This window comes from Patagioenas fasciata, chromosome 2 (genome assembly GCF_037038585.1).
Source record: "Patagioenas fasciata isolate bPatFas1 chromosome 2, bPatFas1.hap1, whole genome shotgun sequence".
In the NCBI taxonomy this organism is placed as follows: Eukaryota; Metazoa; Chordata; class Aves; order Columbiformes; family Columbidae; genus Patagioenas; species Patagioenas fasciata.
Window position 1 is genome coordinate 49,177,019 of NC_092521.1, and position 22,712 is coordinate 49,199,730.

At 44.5% G+C, this 22,712-nt stretch overlaps 1 protein-coding gene across 4 annotated transcripts in view; it reads right to left on the reverse strand.

The window, feature by feature from the left end:
* Window positions 1–22,222, reverse strand: part of TAF4B (TATA-box binding protein associated factor 4b) — an 84,143-nt gene extending 61,921 nt beyond the window's left edge. For all 4 annotated transcript variants that reach the window (XR_011737448.1, XR_010650919.2, XM_065831346.2 and 1 more), the window contains exons 1-3: window positions 21,737–22,222; window positions 6,196–6,344; window positions 4,727–4,834 (exon numbers count right to left, since the gene is read on the reverse strand). Coding sequence is in view for 2 of the 4 variants with exons in the window: in XM_065831346.2 (XP_065687418.1) it covers window positions 4,727–4,834; window positions 6,196–6,344; window positions 21,737–22,049 (570 nt within the window). In the remaining 2 variants the exon portion in view is untranslated. The remainder of the gene's footprint in view (window positions 1–4,726; window positions 4,835–6,195; window positions 6,345–21,736) is intronic.
* Window positions 22,223–22,712: the final 490 nt, after the last annotated feature.

The window sequence follows — 22,712 nt, forward strand, 5'->3', positions numbered from 1 at the left end:
ACACAACCAAGCCAATGATAATGCCCTCTCCCCTGTCTCCCATGTTCTGTGTTGACATTGTACATCCACACCAACACTCCTCTTCTATGACCTCAAAAACCAGCCAAGACTAACATCAGCAAGTTATTGTAGGACTGATGAATAAAACAGCTGACAAAGTCAGAACCAAAGGTTCTTCCTTTCTTTCTCCAGACAACCTTATGCACAGGTTCCCTTGTCAGCAGTCTTCTCTCGCCCACCCCAGGGTAAGAACTGAAGTGGTTCTGTGATGGCAGGACATATCCACATTGCACCTATTTACTCTTTACTGTACAAGGGACTTACACAGATAGCTTTGCAATCCTCTGCAAAGAAGCCACTCCAAACAAAACAGCACTATCCATTTTCCCTAGAGTCATCCTTACTGCTGTTTAAATTCAACATTAGACGTGTTCAAGGATCTACAACTAAAAAATATGGCTTAGAAAAAAAATACTCCATGTCTACCTCTTTAAATATCTCAGAAATACACAAGTTAAACTGATTACCTCAAAACTGAACTAAGAAAGTACCAAAGAACCAAGTCAAAGGCAGATACAAGTTAAAAAAAGAGAAAAATTAATAGCATGATGAACCTCAATGTTTATCCACATGAGACTATAAGGATGCAGGCAGGTTCATCTCACAGAAGCAAAAGGATGCTGGGACAGGAATTAGCAGGGCTCATTTGGAGAGCTTTAAACTAGATTCGAAGGAGGATGGGGTTGTACCTGGGCTTGCATCAGTGGGGCAGCACTCTACAGTTGATGAAGACGAGGAGGCCTCCCATACCCCTATGGTGAAATTGGTGCGCTCAGCTCGCTCCCTGAAATGCCTGTACACCAATGCATGCAGCAGGGGGAATAAGCAAGAGGAGTTAGAAACCTGTGTTCAGTCAGGAGATTATGATCTGGTGGCAATTACAGAAACATGGTGGGACAGCCCACATGACTGGAATGTGGTCATGGATGGCTATGTCCTTTTCAGGAAAGACAGGCCAGCGAAGCAAGGTGGTGGAGTTGCTCTTTACGTGAGAGAGCAACTACAATGCATTGAGTATTGTCCAGTCACGGATGAGGGGTGAGTTGAGAGTCTGTGGGTGAGAAGTAAGGGGCAGGCTGGAGGCGTGATACTGCTGTGAGTGTCTATTACAGGCCACCAGATCAGGGTGAGGAAGTTGATGAGGCCTTCTACAGGCATCTGAGACCCTCACAGTCACAGGCCCTGGTTGTCATGGGGGATTTTAACTTCCCTGATATTTGCTGGAAGGACTACTCAGCCAGCCAGCCACAGTCCAGGAGGTTCCTCCAGTGCCTTGATGATAAATTCCTGATGCACATGGTGGATGAGCCAACTAGGAGTGCTGCTGGATCTCATCCTCACTAACAAGGAGGGTCTGGTTGAAGCAGTAAAGGTTGAGGGCTGCCTTGGCTGCAGCGATCATGAAATGGTGGAGTTCAGGATCTCATGTGGCAAGAATAGAATAGCAAGCAGAATTGCAAGGAGGGCAAACTTGGACCTTTTCATACAATTGCTAGGGGAAATTCCATGGGAAAGGGTACTTGAAGGTAAAGGGGCCCAAGATAGTTGGTTAGTGTTCAGGGACTGCTTCTACCAAGCTCAAGATCAGAGCATCCCGACATGTAGGAAGTCAAGGAAGGGAGCCAGAAGACCTGCGCGGTTAAACAGGGAGCTGCTGGATAAGCTCAAGTGGAAGAGTTTATAGATCATGGAATGAGGGGCTGGCCACTTGGGGACAATATAAGGCTGTTGTCAGAGGATGTAGAGAAGCAACTAGGAAAGCTAAGGCCTCCTTAGAATTAAACCTAGTGACAGGGGTCAAGGAAAACAGAAAGAGCTTTTTCAAATACGTGGCAGATATAACTAACACCAGAGGCAATATAAGCCCACTGATGAATGAGGTGGGTACCCCGATAACAAAAAATACAGAGAAGGCAGAGTTATAGAATGTCATCTTTTTCTGTGTCTACACTGCCGGAGGCTGTCCTGAGGAGCCCCATACCCCTGAGGACCCAGAGGAAGTCAGGACAATGGAGGAGTTTGCCTCGGTTGATGAGGACTGGGTTAGGGAGCAATTAGGCAATCCGGACATCCATAAATCCATGGGACCGGATGGGATGCACCCGTGCGTGCTGAGGGAGCTGGCTGAGGTCATTGCTGGACCACTCTCCATCATCTTTGCCAAGTCTTGGGAAATGGGAGAGGTGCCTGAGGACTGGAGGAAAGCAAATGTCACTCCAGTCTTCAAAAAGGGCAGGAAGGAAGACCCAGGTAACTATAAACTGGTCAGCCTCACCTCCATCCCTGGGAAAGTGATGGAACAACTTATCCTTGGTGCCATCTCAAGGCATATCAAGGATAAGAGGGTCATTAGGGGCAGTTAACGTGGCTTCATCAAGGGGAAGTCGTGTTTGACCAACCTCATTGCCTTTTATGAAGGCATAAGGAGGTGGATAGATGACGGCAGGGCAGTGGATGTGGTATACCTTGACTTCAGTAAAACGCTTGACACAGTTTCCCATAGCATCCTTACAGCTAAACTGAGGGAGTGCAGTCTGGATGATCGGGTAGTGAGGTAGACTGTGAACTGGCTGAGGAAAAGAAGCCAGAGAGTCATGCTCAATGGGGCGGAGTCCAGTTGGAGGCCTGTATCTAGTGGAGTGCCTCAGGGGTCAGTATGGGACCAATACTATTCAATATATCCATCAATGATTTGGACGAGGGAATAAAGTGTACTATCAGCAAGTTTGCTGATGACACCAAGCTGGGAGGAGTGGCTGACAGGCCAGAAAGCTGTGCTGCCATCCAGAGAGACCTGGACAGGCTGGAGAGTTGGGCGGCGAAAAATGTAATGAAATATAACAAGAGCAAGTGTAGATAGTCCAGCGCAGGGCAACGAAGAAGATGAAGGGAGTGGAGCATCTCCCTTATGAGGAAAGGCTGAGGGAGCTGGGTCTCTTTAGCTTGGAGGAGACTGAGGGATGACCTCATTGATGTTTATAAATATATAAAGGGTGAGTGTCATGAGGATGGAGCCAGGCTCTTCTCTCTGACAACAAATGGTAGGACAAGGGGTAGCATGTGCAAACTGGAAAACAAGAGGTTCCACTTAAATTTGAGAAGAAACTTCTTCTCAGTGAGGGTAACAGAACACTGGAACAGGCTGTCCAGGGGGGTTGTGGAGTCTCCTACTCTGTAGACATTCAAATCCCACCTGGACACCTTCCTGTGTAACCTCATCTAGGCATTCCTGCTCTGGCAGTGGGATTGGACTAGATGATCTTTCAAGGTCCCTTCCAAACCCTAACATTCTGTGATTCTGTGATCCATCAGATGGAAAAAAAATCTTAACCTTCATCTTTTCTCCTTAGTGTCAGGATAGTATAGTAGATGACTACTGCTTTCATATTCTGAAGATCTCTATGCAAATAACACAAGCACATGGTTTGCAAGCTAGTATTCCAAATTAAAAGTGGGTAAGGAACATCCATTACTGTTCTTAGACGCAAAGTGTACGTTGTTCCCATTCTAAGCAAAACAGAAAGTGTATTAAGAGAGGCCTCTGGGTTTTCCCCTTTAGCCCAAACATTATCCATCTGTAGTAGAGAAGGAAGAGAGAGAAGATCACAGAGAGAGCTGTGAGTAGTTTTCAGTTGCTGATACAGAAGAACAGCAAGAATAAAAAAGTATAAGTCAGACTGTTAGTTACCACTGTCAGTGAACATATCCCCCAATCCTTCAAACACCCTCAAGGTCAAGAACATATATCCAGCTTGGGATTTTTGAATGACTGACCCTGCTCATTTACTGAGTGTTTGGTCAACTACAACAGCCCAGTCTCCTTCAAGATCTTGTTCGCAAACAAAATGTACAAGCCAGACTTCTTCCTAACTTCCCCTCCAGGTTAGGAGGAGAACAGAACATTTTAGCTGCAGAAAGCAGCAGTTTTCATCACACACATTTATCCAGAACTCTGGTCTGCACAAAGAGAGGAAGATCTATATCTGGGAGAAGTCTCATATTCTACGGGTAGTAAGAGCCTCTTCAGAAGAGTCCTACAGCATTCTTCTCTGGAAAAAGAGAAATAAGACCTAGGAAATATGACCAAAAAATTACCTAAAAATAAAGAGGTATGTCCAACCACTGTCTATTTACAGTCATATCTCTGGAACCTGTCTGCTAAATTGAATTAGAGAACAGCGGTCTTCAGCTATGACCTTCCTTTAAGAAGGAAAAAAAGTGTAGACATGAAAACCAGCTTGACTGGTGCATCTTCCCCTCAACAATATCCCAGGTATACTTTTTTTTTCCCCTCTAAGAATTCAAATCAGGGAACTCAAACATGAGAGAGCATTAGGAAGTGTCCATTTCCCAGAAAAGCTTCAGCTAGACCTTGAAGAAGCTGTGTCATAGGGTACAAAAGCAATGGAAATGGCTCTCTTAACTATTCATTTTATCCATTGTTCATGCTCTTTCTACTGTAGTGAGAGATGAGCTGATGCACACTGGCAGAAGCATAATTAAATTATGCATTTAAAAAAAGACATTCAGGAAAGAATTTATCATGAGGACAAAAGTTACCAGCTCAGTGAAAAGCAGATTAGAATTAGAAATAACAAGAATGCATCCACATTTTCTTCAATTCTCTCTGTCATTTTTCCACTGCACTATAAAGCTTGCCACCTACCTGTATTACAGCAGGTGCCTGCACAGTAGAAGCCACAGCATTTGTTGTTTGAGATAATGATTTCACAGGAGTAGATGTTACTTTCTTTAGTAACTGGGTGCCAGAGTTCTTAAAAAAATAAGAATAATTAAATATGCAGAGAAGAGTTGTCAAACAAGTCAATGACAAAATAGACACTGAAGTTAGTACCTGCTCTTGTCCAGCATAAACTGAGACACCCTGGCCAGGAAGGCCAATGGCATCCTGGGGTGTATTAGAAGTTCGGTGGTTAGTAGGTGGAGAGAGGTTCTCCTCCCCCTCTACTCTGCCCTGGTGAGACCACATCTGGAATATTGTGTCCAGTTCTGGGCCCCTCAGTTCAAGAAGGACAGGGAACTGCTGGAGAGAGTCCAGCACAGGGCAACAAAGATGATGAAGGGAGTGGAGCATCTCCCTTATGAGGAAAGGCTGAGGGAGCTGGGTCTCTTTATCTTGGAGAAGAGGAGACTGAGGGGTGACCTTACTAATGTTTATAAATATATAAAGGGTGAGTGTCACAAGGATGGAGCCAGGCTCTTCTCAGTGACAACCAACGGCGGGACAAGGGGTAGTGGGATCAAACTGGAACACAAGAGGTTCCAGTTAAATATGAGAAGAAACTTCTCAGTGAGGGTGACAGAACACTGGAACAGGCTCCCCAGGGGGCACCTGAACACCTTCCTGTGTACCCTCATCTAGGTGTTCCTGCTCCGGCAGGGGGATTGAACTGGATGATCTTTTGAGGTTCCTCCAATCCCTGACATTCTGCGACTCTGTGACACCCACTCTTACAGCAGCAAAACAGGTATCGTTCACCTATGTAGCCCATACAGTTTAAACACCATTCAAATCTGTATGTCTACCAGTTTAATACTCAAGAGCAGATTCAGAGACATCTAGACACAGTGCCTAATCGGAACAAAACAGTTAAAAGATTAGCATGTTGGCAAGACCTATGCAGATGGTTACTTTTTTTGTACCCACTCTTACTCTTGCATGCTGACCACATTACAAGAGATGGAAGGAAAAGGTCAGCAGAGCTCAAGGAAGGAGGAACATCCTGGGGACACTGGAAAGGTCCTCAGCTTCACTCAGCTTCAGAGAAATTATCCCACCAGAGGATGGTTTATGATTGTTTACTAGCAGTAACCATTTAGGTAGTCAGGTTTTGTTGTTGTTGTTTGTTTGTTTTGTGTTCTTGTGGGGTTTTTTTCTAAACCCTTTATATCATCAGGGAGGAATTCCTTAATTTGAACTACACCGTATGTAACAGCTAGCAGGTTTTCAAACTGAGAAAGCAAAGCACGTAGTGTTTATGTGCAAAACCAAATATCATCATGCTGTTCAGAAAGTATTCAAATGCGTGTTTAACCCTCCATAACTTATTTGAAAACCCTGTTATAACTACAAAACATACAGCTACATCAAATTAAAGCTATGAGAGAAGTTACCTGTACAGTACATATTCTGATTGTAGGTGTGCTGGTTGGTACAGATGGTGTCACATTTGTGTTATTTTGCAGCTGACTCTGTGTTCGTGCTGTTGCTTGTTGAGATACTAGCATTAGTTGGCCATTACTGCTTCTAATGAGAACAGTTCCTGTATAAGAAAAACATCCAGAGTGTTAGAAATGAAGTGATATTACAGCTTTCCTATGCTTCTGTGGAAGAAATAATTAGACCACACTGATAATGTAATATTTAGTTTCTTACTCCAAGGAACAGCTGTCAAGAAAGGTAAGAGCTAAGTGTACATCAGTTTTACTCTGCATTTTATGACAGAGAACAATTCCTAAAGTCAAGAGAAAAACTTAACTAGACAGCGACATCAAAACACTATGTGCACACAAGATGCAAACTGCAAAGCATTATTTCAGTTAGAACAGTATTTTGGACATTAACAAGACAGAGCCAGCCCACACATACACTTTGAGATTACTTCAACAGTAACTTCTTTAAGCAGTTCCTCAAAATTCATCACCACTATCAGATTGGGCTGCCTCTATACATCTTCACTTTCTGAACATTTAGGCATATACTTACAGATGAAGACATGGTTTAAAGAAAACCTGTAATGGGAACTGAAGCCTGATTAATACCAGTTCACGGTGGTCAGAGAGGGCAGTGGTCTCCAATGAAAGCCAAGGCCACTGCGGCATTTGAAGCTGTCCCTCTGTCAGGGGTCAGTGCAAAAGCGTTAAAATGCATGGTTTTCATGAAAGCAGCTTACAGACAAACAAGGAGATTCCAATGGAGAAAAACAAAACAAAACCACATCCCAACACCACTCTTCTGTCTTGTTTCCTTACTTTTTGTTTTTTTCTTGCAAACCTACAGCTATGGTCCACCCAGTAGGATTCAGCTCCTACCACCCTTCTCCTACACAGCTGTAACGACAAACAATTAAACAGTTAACAAACAATGAGTATTTTTACTAAAGCTTTCAAATGAAAATCACCCTACTGAGGATCAGACAGATGCCATGGCAGTCACATATTCCCTGCAGGTGGGAACCATTCAGCTACCAATGCCTCCTCCTCCTCCCCAGTCCACTGAGGGCCTGGCTCTGGATAAACTCAGACGTTCCATCAGGGTCACAAACACAAAACGTCATCTGGATCCCTGGTCTCGACCGCTTCAGTTCCTTCAAGGGAGCTACAGTGCACCTTACCTTTGTTGGTGCCTCAACTCCCTCACCTTCAACAGCAGCTGCTGCAGAGTCCACCACCAAAACCTCCCTCATTCTCAAACACCTCACTCAACAAAGGCCTGTCCTGTAAGAGAAAGGGGGAAGGCGCAGGAGAATGCCAGACACGTAAATAAGAGCACCTCAACATTTTTTGAGGACTGCACTAAACTTTCTTCCAAGCTGTTCAATATCTGAAGAATCCCAGATCTTCTATCCACACTTACGACTTCCCCTAGCATAAAAAAGGACTGCATCAATAAAACAGCCTTTTTACTACCTGGTTAGTCTGGAAGCTGTCAATGTACAATACAGCCTAAAACACTGCTTCTGTCTGAGCTGAAATTAATACAACTGGAAAAGCCACAAGCTCCTTGAGTTGGGTTTTGTTATTTATATAAATAAATAAATGAGCAAGCAAGCAAGCCATCACCACATGCTCAGAAACAGTTTTTCATCCTCCACATCTAAAAGTATAAGAGGATACTGCAAGACAACACAAGACTTGGTATGAAATTCTGTAATGTAAACATATTGCCATTTACATAGCACACACAAACTGAGACTGCAAGGGTAGCATCTGGAGCGGTTCCCTCCTTTCCCAAGCAGCCTTTACCAGATGGGGCAGATGCACAGGACACTTGCATATCCAGAAATATACTGTTACTCCATCTGACAACTCAGCTTTCTCCTACTGCACTGACATCTTGACTATAATTATACTTAGGGACAGATGGATCTTTTAATTTAATCAATGAATACCCAGAATCACAGAAAACATAACAGATTTCTAATTTTCTTTTCATGCCATCTTATTTCAACAGTGATTCATGGCATACAATTTATCATCAGTCAAAAAAGGTAATCTTTTTTTCTTGTTCCCATTGCATGCTTATGCAGATTCTAGGGGAAGAGAGAAAGCTGATGTTACCACACTGATTTTGATAGCAATAGCATTTTTCTCTGCCCTAGGTCTACACTCAGGATGGCAGAAGTGTTACTTCTGGAGGTTTTAGGGCTTGTTTTCTAAGTTTGCTTAAAAATGCCATTGCTAGCTCTACTCTTTGAAAAGGCACATATAAATTTATCATCTAATTCCTTTAGAGATTTGGAATGCATTAAGTGTTTTGTTTTCATGTATTTGGATATTTTGTCACTACTCATTAATTTGTTTTTCAAGTCAAACCGTCAGAAACAGTTTCTACTTCTCCGAATCATAGCACATACCAGAAACACCAATGTCACCAGTCAGCTCGATTATAGGTTTGGTGGTTTTTTCACACTTCTGAAGTTCCAGTTAGCATTTGCTGGAGATGGAGACTCTGCCTGAAGAGTCTCCCATCCTCCAAGCACTTGACTGGGGAGAGTTTCCAACAGATTCCAATGAACTCAAGAGCAACACAGCTAGCAAGCTTAAGCAAATACAATACAGTTCATATGCAAATTCATGAACATCTGAAAAACAAAAAGTAAACAAAACCAACCGCCACAATTCTTAACAAGTCCCAGTAGCCCCTTAATATTTGACCATGAGCACGATGACCCCCGATGTCCTCCAACAGCACTGTACCCTGAAACAGAAATCATCTTTCCTCCTTGTAACAGGATTACTCTATAAAAGGAAATCCATACTTCACCAGAACACTGTAAAATAACTTCAGGCTTATTCTTGGTGAGAGCATCCACAGATGTTACCTAAGGCTGCTCCAGTGGTCATAGTCTTTGAACAGACAAGTAAGATGATGTCTGTTTATTTCCATATAGGTTATAAGAACCTGTTCCACTTGGAACAAACATTAATTTCCCTATATTTGTTCCATTTGGAAAATTTTTTTTTATATGGTGGTAGCTTGTTCATGGCTGTAGCTCTTCACAACAGCTAGCAAAATCAGAACTCCAAAATTAATATTACGGTAATCTAGTCACTGCTGCTTTTGTAGGCTTAATACCATAAATACCTGATGATAGCACAAATGAAGGCAAATTTGAAATGACTGTCATAGCTACAGAACCGTACAGTGGAAAGCCACAAGACATCACTTCAATCATGAAACAGAGTTTTGGGCAGTTACAACCTAATGTTGCGAAGTGACAGTAAACTGACAAGTGGATGGTCTGAAACAGTTTGAAAGCTGTTGAGAACAGCATTTAGTTTTCACTTCTGATTGCCACAATTTAGTTATACTTTTTCACAACTTAAAAATACCCCCAGTCTTTTGATACTCCCTTTTCGCCTTGAAACAAAAGCAACAACCTAACACTGAAGTCGATAGTACAGGCTCCAGGAGGAGAGACAGGTGTCTTCTGCCAGAAGAGAAGGTTCCACAGCACTCAAAACCAATGCCTTAAGTCTCATACACCACATACAGTTCATATGTGTGAAACAAGGGAACAGCAGGTGATGGTAACCTTGAGGTTCTCAATAGAAAGATCACATACACAGACTCCTGCAGCTACCAAGATGCTACTATCAGAAATGCAGAGAAGATAAGTGCAAGAATCCATATTCTTCACATGGGAAAATTTAAAAACAAAACAAAACATAATATTTATTATCAAGAGCTTTTTTTACATTCATTAGAAAGCATTTTTGCCAAACTAAATGTGAAAACAGATCAAGTCGTGCAGCCATTGCAACTCCACAGGAAAACAGGCACAGGGGTAGGGAGGGAAACCTCTGAACATCTGAAACAGTGAAGTTTCAGCTAATTCTGCTCAGCACAGCACTTAAAACCAGAAAAGATACCTGCAGTCTTCAACCACAATACCAGCACCAGCTGCAGTTACCCAACAGCAATCAGGCATCTTTTTAACACTAAAGGTGCCCTCTTTTGGACAGTACTTCCAATAAAGCACCATTTACAGGATACAGAGTTTGATAAGTTTTACTGAAGTTGTTTCAGAGAACAGGAAAGACTTTCTCACCACTCGTGCATTTGATTGTAAGGGGAAGGTAGTTCACACCTTCCTTCAGCTGCAATCCTGCAGAAAGGCTGGAGAGGAAGGAACCAACAACTGTAACCCAGCTCAGCTTCCTCCAAAGCCACCCAGAAGGAGCCACCTCTCACCTGACAGAGGTCTCATTGAGATCTATAACCCTTCTCTGCAGTAACCTGGCTTCTCCTGGCACAGGGGCTCCAGGAACCATACTTCCAAAAAGAGCACCTGGCATCAATCCTGCAGAGCTCAGGCAGCCACCACCCAGAACAGCCTCTACCTGGGCAAGCCAGCAGTGTGTGCCATGGAAAACCAGATACCTTCTATTGGAATTCCATTTGCTGATCAAACCTGAGGTGCCTTCACTGTAAATCTTTGCTGTCCCAGCACCACCAGTCAAGGAAATCCATCTTTTTCCAGATTCAGTTATAATACAGTTCAAATTTTCTAAGCTGTAGCTGTGTTTAGCATCCAAGCCAGGAATCAAGAAACACAAGTTAGCAGGAAGAGCAGCTGCCAGATACCTTTTCATTGTAACTACAGAGAACCAAAAACTCACCAGAGACATGAAAAGGATGCTGTGGGATCATGGTAGAGATCTGTTTATGCCACTGTACGTAAGGCCATCTGCATGGGCTTCCCTGTATTTCAGGGAACAGTGTTAAGGAAACCACACTGTTATTAATGTAAAGCTGTGCTGCCAACTGAAGCTCAGGGTTTCATGCAGCAGTGTTCACCAATGTGTGCTGAAAGCATCCCACCATGATGGCAACTTCCACCATTCAATTTCTACAACATAAGACAAGCCTGAGGACATTTCTGAAGGGGAACATCCAGAAGGAATTTCCTGAGATGAACCAGCTAGCAGGTGTGCTCCAGTGGAGATACACCATATGCTGCTACACATCAAGCTGAAGTTATCAGGCTAAGCCACCACTTTGATTACATGGTTTACAACACAACTGCTCAACACAACAGCTGGCTGGGGGGCAACATGAGGAAGTCAAGTCTCCTGTTCCTAAAACAAAATACAAGCAACAACCAACTGCATTAGACCCAACTCATTTAAGAGAACACAAGTTACAAAAGCCGCTTTCAAAGAAGGCTAAGTTTAGCTTATATCAAAACCAGGGGTGCCTGCATCAGGCATGTTGCCAACTTTAGTAAAGTTCGCTTTAACACCAATTACAGTTACAGGACTAAATGAGAATTTCAGGTCCGAAATCAGTAAGCAAACAGTTCAACAACAGAAATGTTTACGATACTGAACTGACTTAACTTTTACATGACTTACATAACCCTTCTAATATGTTAAGGCTGTATGTTTTCAGATCAAGTATGGAATGTATTGCATGGAGGAGAACTACTTATTCCCCATGACCTTCACTTGGGGCTTGAGTCATCCTAGATGTCTACTGCAGATTTCTGTACTGAAGATGAAGAAACAAAGACAATAGCCCAATATGGAGGCAACATCCAGCTGTGCTTCTGTCTTAGTAACAAAGTTACAATGACGATCTGGCGGCCATTCATGGTTTCCTTGCCACAGGCTCCCAATAATGAGCTCTAACTTCTATTCTTTAATCAAATACAATTGACTTTGAACAACTGATCTTCTATGAAGCCACAAAGACTGTCTGTTTGGGGCTTTTCCTGGGAAAGCATCTCTGATTGCTCTTAGATTTCCCAGACAAGAAGGGTAGAGGGCTCATCTACACCATGCGGGTCAAGTTGAGTTGTTCAGATTGTACACTACACCCACAAAGCATTTAAGATAAATCATTTCAACTTTTGGAAGTCAGTATTAGTTGATGCAAGAGGAATTCAGCAATGATCAATCCATAATTACCACTGTTACGGCAGCAAAAAGAATCACATACCCAGGCCCTCAACCAATTCATTCTGCTACCATGTCATTTCACTAACCAAATAGTTCTATATCTCACAAATCACCTCTGTGCCCTTTCCCTCTCCTCCAGGGAAGGTTCTATACTAATGGGTCTTTGTAGGAATGGCTCAGAATCAGTGACTGGCATGTAGATACTGTAGTGTTACAATGATATGCCTGGTTTTGAGTTCAAATGAAAGACACCTTGTTTTGCCCACAGATGTGGAATTCACTTATTTCCAGGTCAGGAGAAAAGTTCAAGGTGCATAACCCCAATATGCTTTCATGCTCCAACAGAACACAGACAGCCTAAATAAAATACAATACAATGTTATACCCGCAAGTTCTCTGAAGAGGTTGACTGCATCTTTGCCAACTGCACAAGCACCGCACTGCAAATTCTTGTAAAGTCTGGTCTACAACTTTTAAGGTTGCCTGAGCCTCAGATGTCTCACATCTCACCTTTTCGAAGCCACGGACCAGCCTTCCTCAGAGACATCACTGTCAAGTTGACAGCGCTGTTTCACTAGCATTAATGTTTCTCAGATTGCCTGTGTTGCCATCAGCAGCTTTTTAAACCACTGCACTCTCACAAATCTGTCACACGAACAGCTCAAGACACGTACAGCCTCAGTGAAAGCTGCTGCCTCCAGTAACTCCAACCTTTCTCTGGCAAAGTTCTGTGCTAACAGTGAGCACCAGCTCCTGAGACACTGAGTACAGGCACAGCCTTTTCAAACATAGGGAGGCAGGAAAGGGAAAAACATCTCTCTTCTAGACAGGATGGAAAAGAGTCTGACAACATATTGTTTCAAATAGTCTGGAATAACGGACACCATACATCTTCCTGAACAGTCTAAACAACAACCCTTCTCCCGCCTTTCCTCCAGAAACTAGATACAAAGTGCCAAAAACTTAAAAATCTGAAGCCGGGTTTCACACACTGCTTAATCATTAAGTCTTACGCAAGCTGTTGGAGGCTAGTTGCTCATCAATGCATTTTGGTGCCCAGATGTATGTCTCTATTTAACAGAGTAGCAACTGGACCCCCATAGTGCTGATGCGTGTTCACAGAGTACAGGCCCATGTTTCACAGCTAAGAGTTCTCGACTGCACACATGGTTGAGCTTCATCACTTCAGAATACGTTTCTATCCACACAATTCTACAGTTATAGTAGAACTCTTGTGCAAAAAAAAAAAAAAAGTCCCAGTTGCAAGGTAGTACACCTTTTATATATAGCAAACAACAGATGTCCCTACCAACCACCTAAAGAAAATCTGGACATTGCACTGATTCTTGGAGGGCTGTAAATAACCAATAGGTCATAGATATTCTCTGGGCATAGTTCCAAGATGGCACTACTGTATCTGTTAGAATTCAACAGAATTTATTGTATTTATTACACTTGAATCCCAGGATTTTTTCTGGGTAGGTGTATCGGATTCCCAGCCAACGCTGCGTTCCACAAGGCACTCTTATTTGGTATCATGAGAACATCTAGCTCTTATCCTTGGGCTACGTCTTTCAGCAACTGGGATCATTTTCCATCAGTATTTCTTCATCTCATCTTTGTGGTTTGCACCTTTGCTACTTAAGGCTTGGTTGCTTTCCTATCTGCGTAATCAGACAGTTCCAGGACCATACACAGATAAGATGATCTGACTTAAGAGTTCTCCAGGATACAAGTTACTAAATGAAGGAGCTTCAAGTACTTGCAAAGAATTCAGCTGGTGGCAAAGGAGCCACAGTGACAGTTCCTTACTTCCAAGACAATTCCTACGGCACTGAAAAAGACACTAAATCTTGTACCTCACCCTCTTCTAGTTTGCTGTGTACTCCTAGTATTCACTGGAGTCAAATTCTCTAAAAAACAACTTAGATGCTTGGCACACTGCAGCCATACATACACAGCATGCAGCTTTATAAGAGGGCACCCTTCTTATGAAGAAAGCCTGAGAGAGCTGGGTCAAGCCTAGAGAAGGTTGAAAGGGGATCTCATAAATATTTATAAATATCTCAAGAGTGGGTGTCAAGAGGATGGGGTCAGACTCTTTTCAGTGGTGTCCAACAATAAGAAGAGGGGGAGCGGGCACAGACTGAAGCATAAGAGGTTCCATCTGAATGTGAGCAGAAACTTCTTCACTTTGAGGGCGACAGAGCACTGGAACAGGCTGCCCAGAGAGGTTGTGGAGTCTCCTTCTCTGGAGACATTCAAAACCCACCTGGACACATTCCTGTGAAATCTGCTCTGGGTGAACCTGATTTAGCAGGTGAGCTGGACTAGATGATCTCCAGAGGTGCCTTCCAACCCCAACCATTCTGTGATTCTGTGACCAGAAAGTATGCCAATACGCTGCCTTTTCCATTTCTACAACACTGTGAGCTATTAAGCTCTTACAGAGAAACGTGAAACTTAAGAGAGCGTTGAACTATAAATCTCAATTTTAAACCAAGAGTTGCTAAGAACATAACGGGTGTCTTGGTAGAGTTCTAATAAAGGACAAGATCAGCCCCCTTTAAATGTCTTAACTCCTTTAAATAAGAGGAGAATCAACTCAATTAATCCAGCTTAATTTTGCAATGGGACACTTGTTTATTGGTGCTAACACTGGGACCAGCAGAAGGTTGAATGCCACTCATTTTCCTCTAAAAGTACATATTCACCCCTCTGTTGGATGGACGTTCGTTTATTTTTGAAGGGCAAGCAAAGGCTTAACACTTAATTTTAACAGTGATTGCCACCTTGTGCTAAGTGGGATGGAGCAAACAAAAACTCTTCTAGAAGACAGAAAAACCTTCATGGAAGTATTAACTTCTGTCTACGTGGATGCTGTGGAAACTGCCACCAAAACTGTGTGATATTTGTCAAATGGTTAGTATGCAAGCCATATATAAAGGTGTTCTGAATACACTTACCCCCTTCAAAAACACCATCAGCTGCCTTGAGCAGACTGCCTGGTAATACACCACCAAGGAATCTGCTGGACCCGCCTTTGATTACTCCACTTGAACTAGATGGCAAATGCCACTTGATAAACAGCATGCTGCTTCACCCCCACTTGTTAATCTAGCCTGTACACCACACAAGGAACTCTGATTGCCCAGGCAACTCCTAAGAGCAGCCAGTACTAAGCCATCTCCTCTGCCTCCACCCAACTGGAAGCGTGCAGTAGAAGAGGTCTGCAAACATAAGCTATGAAAAACATGTACTATCTTAACATTTGACTGTTCTTACTTCACCAAACCACCCCAGTAAGATCACTGAGCTTCACAAGTTCTCCAGCCTTACCAGACCCTAGATTTGCTCATTAGCAACGAGCATCTTCCATCTGCTGCCATTTTTAACCTGCTTCAGTTGTGATCAGAGACTATTTCTTCAAGATACTAGAGGAAAAGATCCATTAGTGGACTTTGTTCTAAAGGTGACCCAGATGGCAGAACAGACCTTAATCTTGACAGTTTGAGTAGCAAGACACTTAGAAACATCTATTGTGCTCTTTTCCACTTCGCAAATTGTACACATTTTTCTTCTGCAATTATCATAGTTTTCAGAGAAGTAGCTTCACAACATTCACAACATAAAAGCATTTGGCTTTGGGTTTTTGTCTAAGTCATTAGGGCAGTACTAATTATTCATCTTTGATAGTTATCAAAAGCTTTGGAACTTACAGCAAAACTCCTATATACAACTGTAACATACAATCCTAACCACTAAGCACAGAACAGATTTCTACCACATGGCACAACTTGGTTCTCTAAGACAACTTAAAAAAAATCTAGTATTGCATATTATTCAAAATAACAACTCATGAGCTTACCTACTTTATCAGCATCTTTGGCAAAAGAATAATGAAATATAATTAGTATTTCTTCCAGCTGTCAGTTGTGTGTGGATGATGCGATTTTTACTGGTACAAGCTGAGGGGTCCTTTAAATACTGCAAAAGCAACAGAAGTCAGGCTCACATTTTCTCTCTTCTAAGGATTAAAAAAAGTTTACTATTCACCAATTGGTAGCTGTAATTCTTTGCAACGCACTCCAATTGATTGTAAAATCTGAACAGCATTTAACATTAATTTTACTGAGCATCATATTTCAGTGCTTCAGTATTCAGGATGCATTTGGTTGTTCTTTGTTTGTTTTTGGTTTTTTTTTTTTTTTTTTGTGAAAGCCATAAATTCAGACGTTAGCTTTATATCTTCTGCCAAGATTTAAATCATAATTCCCAGAGGGCTGTGCATTTAATGATATGAAGGCATTGTTTTGCTAGACACATTCAGCCCTGAAAGGAAAATCAAGTCCTGCAGAGCAACTGAAATTTCTACTGGTTGCAGCAGAAGACACTATTTTTTACACTCGATTTAGCTCCTCAAGTCTGCCAAAGCTTTGCTGACCCCTCCTCAGAAAAAGCTGACTGGTGTCACCTATTGTGAAGAGAGAAGTTTGCAAACAATCCAGCCTGATAAACCTGCTAAACACAGGACATGCAATATGTAATATTTAGCCTCTACTAGTCATCCTATGCACAAGTATTATGCTCAAACTTCATGAGATTATTAACATTCAGAAATTGCAGAGTTCAAAGGAGTTTCTAGATTTTTTTGTGTTGTCAAAACAAGAAATCTTTGAATAGCCTCCTCCTACCCAAACAAAATACGAACTAAGAAGTATTTTGAAATCAATACTTCCTCCTATTCCAAAGTGAAAGACTAGATGTAATTATTAAAATATTTAATTCTTTGTGTGGTTTTACAATCAAGAAATAAAAACTAGAACATGACAAGGGAGATTCAGAGTATTGTGCTTGAGAGGTATCAAGCCAACTTCAAAAGGAGAAGGCAGCAGTATCCAGATGTCTACCAGCCCTTAACTCTTCATGTTATCTTAGTTTCTATACACAATTAAGAGAAACCTGACAAGATCAGGCTCTGTATCACTCCATAGCAGTTTTGGGACACCCACATCAGCTCTCTCTCTCTCTCTCTCCGTCTCTCACACCCATGGGTGTCTGCACCCTGACTGCCTGCCTCTTGGGACACAGCCCTGGCCTCCTGCCATGAACACTGCTTGTGCTTTCTGCACGGTTACCCACTATCAGCCTAGATAAATAAACTCTAGGCAGCGGAAAACCTGCCAGGGACACGCCAAAAACATCCAGGCAAAGACAACTGAGCTGCAAACAGAAACTAAGAACTTGTACCTGCTGCCATTCCCCTCCAAGTCCGGTGCAAAGGAAACTCTACATGGTGGCCATGCCTTGCATCAGCTTACTAGTGCAAATTGAGGCAGACTGGGGGCAGCTTCTCTTTGCTGACACCATACTCGTTCAGGCCCATTGGTGTTAGCAATAACAGAAAGCGTAAAACAGAAATACTCACAGCAGAGGCAGCTGACACTACAGCGAAAAGCATCAGCAGCTGCTGTCATAGCCCTGTAACCAGCAGCAGTGCCACCAGATGAGCTTTGTGAAAGGCTTCTTGCTACAAGCCAATCCTAAGGTAACAACTGAGAATCCCTAGCATCCAGGCGAGTTCTGTATTTTTTTCATCCCTCCATAAGAGAAGCAGATATATCTGCTAATTGCCCTTTCAACACCTGCCTGTAATGAGCATTCCAGGGCCAGGGATAGAATCAAAGACATAAAAACAGACACAGAAATGACAAAAAACTAAGTTAAAGAAAAGTAAAGAAGAAATGAAATCAAGAAACAACATTCTTCTCATTATTTTTATGCTCTTTTTCTACCCTCCGGTTCTCCAAAGCGGTGAAGGGCCCAAATACACTAAGGTGATCTATAGACATTCATCACGGCCCATGGAAACCTTGTCACTCCTTCCCCTTTCCAACCGTTTAACCATTTTGTTAATAGAACAGCCCAGCCATTTTTACCTCCAACATTAAGCTCAGGTTAACCAAGGGCACAATTTCTTGTTAAGCAGATGGCCCATGACATGAGACATTTGTAGTTTTAGGAGCATCAACACAGACCACACAATCACCAGAGCTCAGGACCAAGGGATCTGCTGGCAGTATGGCACTTGCCATGCTCATCTGCTCTCTGCTGAGTCCCACAGATTCATTTGCTACATGCAAACCCTTCTGAAATGCTGCTAATGTGTTCCTGACAATAAAAGAGCAATTGAGGAAAGGTCCCTTCGGTAGATCATACAATTCCCTCCAGAAAGCAAGACATAGTCCAACCATTCAGCCTAACAGCTCATGATACGTAAGGTCAAAATGCCACAACCCAACCTTGAAGGCAGAATCTGTTCAGCTGAAGATGTACAAAGGACAGTCCCCAGATGAAGTCTTACTGCATGTTAAAACCTCCAGTGGCAGCTGGCTGTAATCCAGGGGTGGGCTCACACCTCCTGACTGCTAGTACAGGAGATGCTCTATGGGTGAAGGAAGTGCAGAATCATTTCAGTTGGAAGAGATCCTCAGGATCATCGAGTTCAACCACAACCTAACTAGCACTAAACCATGTCCCTAAGAACCTCGTCTAAATGCCTTTTAACACCTCCAGGGACAGTGACTCCACCACTTCCCTGGGCAGCCTGTTCCAATGCCTGACAACCCTTTCTGTGAAGAATTTTTTCCTAATATCCAATTCAAACCTCCCCTGGCACAACTTTAGGCCACTTCCTCTTGTCGTATCACTTGCTACTTGGAAGAAGAGACCAACACCCTCCATGCTACAACCTCCTTTCAAGTAGTTGTAGACAGCAGAGAAAGTTGTAGACAGGAGGAAGGCACTGAGTACCAGCACTGGTCTGACAGCTGGCTACTCAGTTGAAAATCAGCATTTTGCAGAGGAGAGCATAGGAAGGTGTTGAAAAACCCTTGTTACTCATGTGCAAGTCTGGGTCCTGCAAGACTTGGAGAACTTGCAAAGCTCAGTGATCTTCCCTGGGCAACCTGGTAAAGCAGCACTTGGCAGAAGGACAATCCACGCTCAGATAAGTGAAGTCATATCTGGTCATCAGCCAGTGCCTTTCCCACTGCCAGGCTTTATTCTGGGTAGAGATGGAGGAAAAAGAGCACCCTAAATCCCTGGCTTCCAGGAACCTCCGCTGCCCCCACAAGCCACAAGGTCAAATGCAGCTCCCCTGGTGCCCTTCCTTCCCAGACTGCAGCCCCGTAGAAGCACAGGAGCAATGCCTGCTCCAGGCCACATGCAGTTCAAGAGTATTTCAGGATGACCAGTACAGGCAGTGCTGTCCAACTCCCGCCAGAAGAACCAGCTCAAATACCTCCCTTTGAAACTCAGGGGGAAAACGCTTTCTGTATGCATTTTTCTTAACAGGTTGAATGCCATGATTTTAAAGCCAAGTGCATCCTCTCTTCTGTATTTTGTCCTGACTGGTTAGAGTTTGCAACTTATTTGAAATACAGACTTTTAAACCATAAGAATTTGATGGTTTATTCCACTGTCTTTTCTAAGCACGCTAACACTTGTAGCTTAAATGGCATTCATCTTGCATTTAAGTTTCCGAACGATTTTATTAATCATTAACAATCAAATCTACATAGAAGACAGAGGTAAAATACTAATACTTACTCAAGCCAGAATGCATTTTTAAATTGTCCTTAGAATAATTATATAGAGACGTTTCTCTGAAACAGCGATCTATTTGAAATCCGACAACTTCTGGAACATTACTCTATACAGTTACTTTCAATTTACAATGCTGTACACAGTACTGGCACCTCTGAACTTCCAATAGAAGGCCTGCTAGCTTTGTTTCTTGTCCCAGCAGCAAGGAAAATAAGCTGATGCAACTGAAGGGTAACTGCCATGACACAAGTTAAATGACATTCAGCAGGATACCTTGATGTAATCAAGCCAAGCTACTAGGAAAAACAAAAGTTCTACTAATCTGTAGTTCCCAAACTACAGACAACTCACATGAGCATTGACCTTCACGAAAAGATGTTTAATTGAATGCAAATACATTCCAGAAAGCAAAAATATTGGAGAGAAAACCTGAAGATCTGGGGGACCCTACTACAAAAAGAAAAATTTACATCGTGGTTCATTTCAGAGAAAGGTTGGCAAGGATTTAGACTCATCCTTGAGTGCTGATGACCCAGACATAGCATCATGTGAGTGCTGGGAATCCACAGTGAAACTTACTAATTAAAGGCAATGTATTTTTAAAATTACATTAGGATCATGTATTTGCTTGAGAGGTGCAGGTCTTTGATAAAGACATGGAAGGTTGGGGGAGAAAAGAAAGAAAAAAGGAAAAAATGCTAATATGTACCAGCAGCACAGGAATTAATGTAAAACCAGTCATCCTTTAGGCAACATCCTACCTGAAAGTAATTGCAACAGATGCTCTAACAAAGGAACTGTCCTGGCAGGAAATCATTATAGCAACAACAGCAATAACATGATTACAAATCTTGGGATCTCAATATAGCAAGACCAAGACCAGTGGAATCAAAGTCACGTTTTATTTTAAAAAAAGCATTTAAATATGGCCAAACAGGGAAGAGAGGGAAGTTTAGAACCAACAGCATCTTCTTCCTCTTGTAAGGAAGTGCAGGTAGGAGCTCTGGATAACTCTGTGCTGCTATGCAAAGTATTAAGACATCTTTATCAGCACTATGCAATTCCTACATCAATATTTTCTTTGCCACTATAGAAAGTACATCCTTAAATGTGATACCTCTCTCAACTCTTCATTTCCCACATATGGTTTACAGAAAAAAAGCATTTCAAAGGGCAACACGTCACAAAATTTTAACATTACACTCCTTATGCAGGGTAATATTTTCTTTTAATAACGATTCACATTGGCCTGGTTGTAACAGTGAAAACAACTCCTCCAGAACAGCTTGCTTGGAGGGGGAGTAAGAGCACTGTGACTTGCACTGTACGTGGGAGTTACTTTGCAGTCGCCAACCCACGCTCACATTTCACGGCGTCACCCGTTCATCCAAGTTCCTCGAAAGCCTCAATTAGTCTTTTTCAAGTCACAAATCAAGGTAACTTGGCCACTGAGTTTTTGGTTAGTCCTCCTGCTCCTCGTGCTATCCAGCAAAGTAAGTATAAAGTTGCCTTAATCCAGAGACTTCCAGATCCATCCTCCAGATACGCCGTACACACCTCAGATGCTATAAGCATTGCCATTGCTAAGTGACTTAACCCATGTACGTTTCCAACGTCCTGCAACACAGACAAACACCCCAATTCCCAGAAGTTTGGGGCAGAAAAGCAACTCGTCCCAAACTTCGGGCACAGCCGCGAACCGCCCCCTCCTGCGGCGGCAGCTGCCGTTCCCCCCGCCGCCCTGCCCGTCCTTCGCTACGGCTCGTCCCCCGCAGCAAGGGCAAGGCGACGGGCTCCTGGGGACAAGCGGCTGCCAGCCCGTCCTCCCCACCCGCTCCCAGGCAGCGGGGAGCGCGACACGCCAGGTGAGCCGCGACACGGGAGCCAGCCCGCAGCCCGGGCAGGGCGACCGCCCACTCACCTGGGGGCAGCTGGAAGTTGGCCGGTAACTGCAGGGTGGCCGTGGGCGGCCGCTTGGGCGCCACGGGCCGCGGCCCCCCCGGGGCGGCCACATTCGCCACCACGGGAGCGGCCGCCAAGCGCGGCGGCGGCGGTTGCGGGGCGGCGGAGGGCGCGGGGCCGCCGGGCACCTTGGCGGTGGGGCTGCCCGGCTCGGGCACCGGGCCCGCGGCGGAGGCGCAGAGGAGCTTCACGGGCGGCGCGGCGGCCGCCGCCGCCTGCTCCGGGTGCCCGCTGGGCATCAGGCTGACGGGGGCCGCCGCCGAGGCGCTCATGGAGGAGGATGCGGCGAGGGGACAGGGGGTGGCAGCGTGGCGTAGAGCCCCGCGCCGCCCCGCAGCATCGCGGGCGGGAGACGCTCAGGCGCTGCACCGGCCGCCGGCTCGCTCGCGGAAACACATGGTGGCCCCGCTCCGCCAGCTCCCGCGCACGTGGGCCCGGCCGGCCCGGCCTCCCCAGCCGGCGGCGGGCGGGAGCGAGCGAGGGAGGGCGGCCGGGCGGAGGGCGGGCCCACGCCGCCGGCGCACCCTACTGCGGCGGCGCCCGGCCCAGCCGGGCCTGGCCCCACCGCCCCTCAGAGACCGCCCGGCCACGGCGCGTCCGTGGCCGCTGTGTTTACAGAGCCATGCGGACGCCACGCAGGCGGCAGACTCGTTTCTCCCGTTCCCCACGGAGAAAGTTGGCGGCACCCCAGCAGCCCCACACTTGGGAGGAGGGGGTGCACCCAGGCCGGCCCGGGACGAGGCTGCGCGGCTCCGCTGGGAAGGTGACGTCCCCGTCGCCTCGCTACGGGACCCGCGTCCCACCACAGCCGCCGCAGGGCAACACCGGCCGCCCGCCTTCCTCTCCGAGCCCCGGGTGCACCGGGTGGTGCGGGCACAGCAGAGCCGAGAGCCAGCGGGCCGGGCGCTGCTCATCCCGCCTGCCTGCGCCAGCCC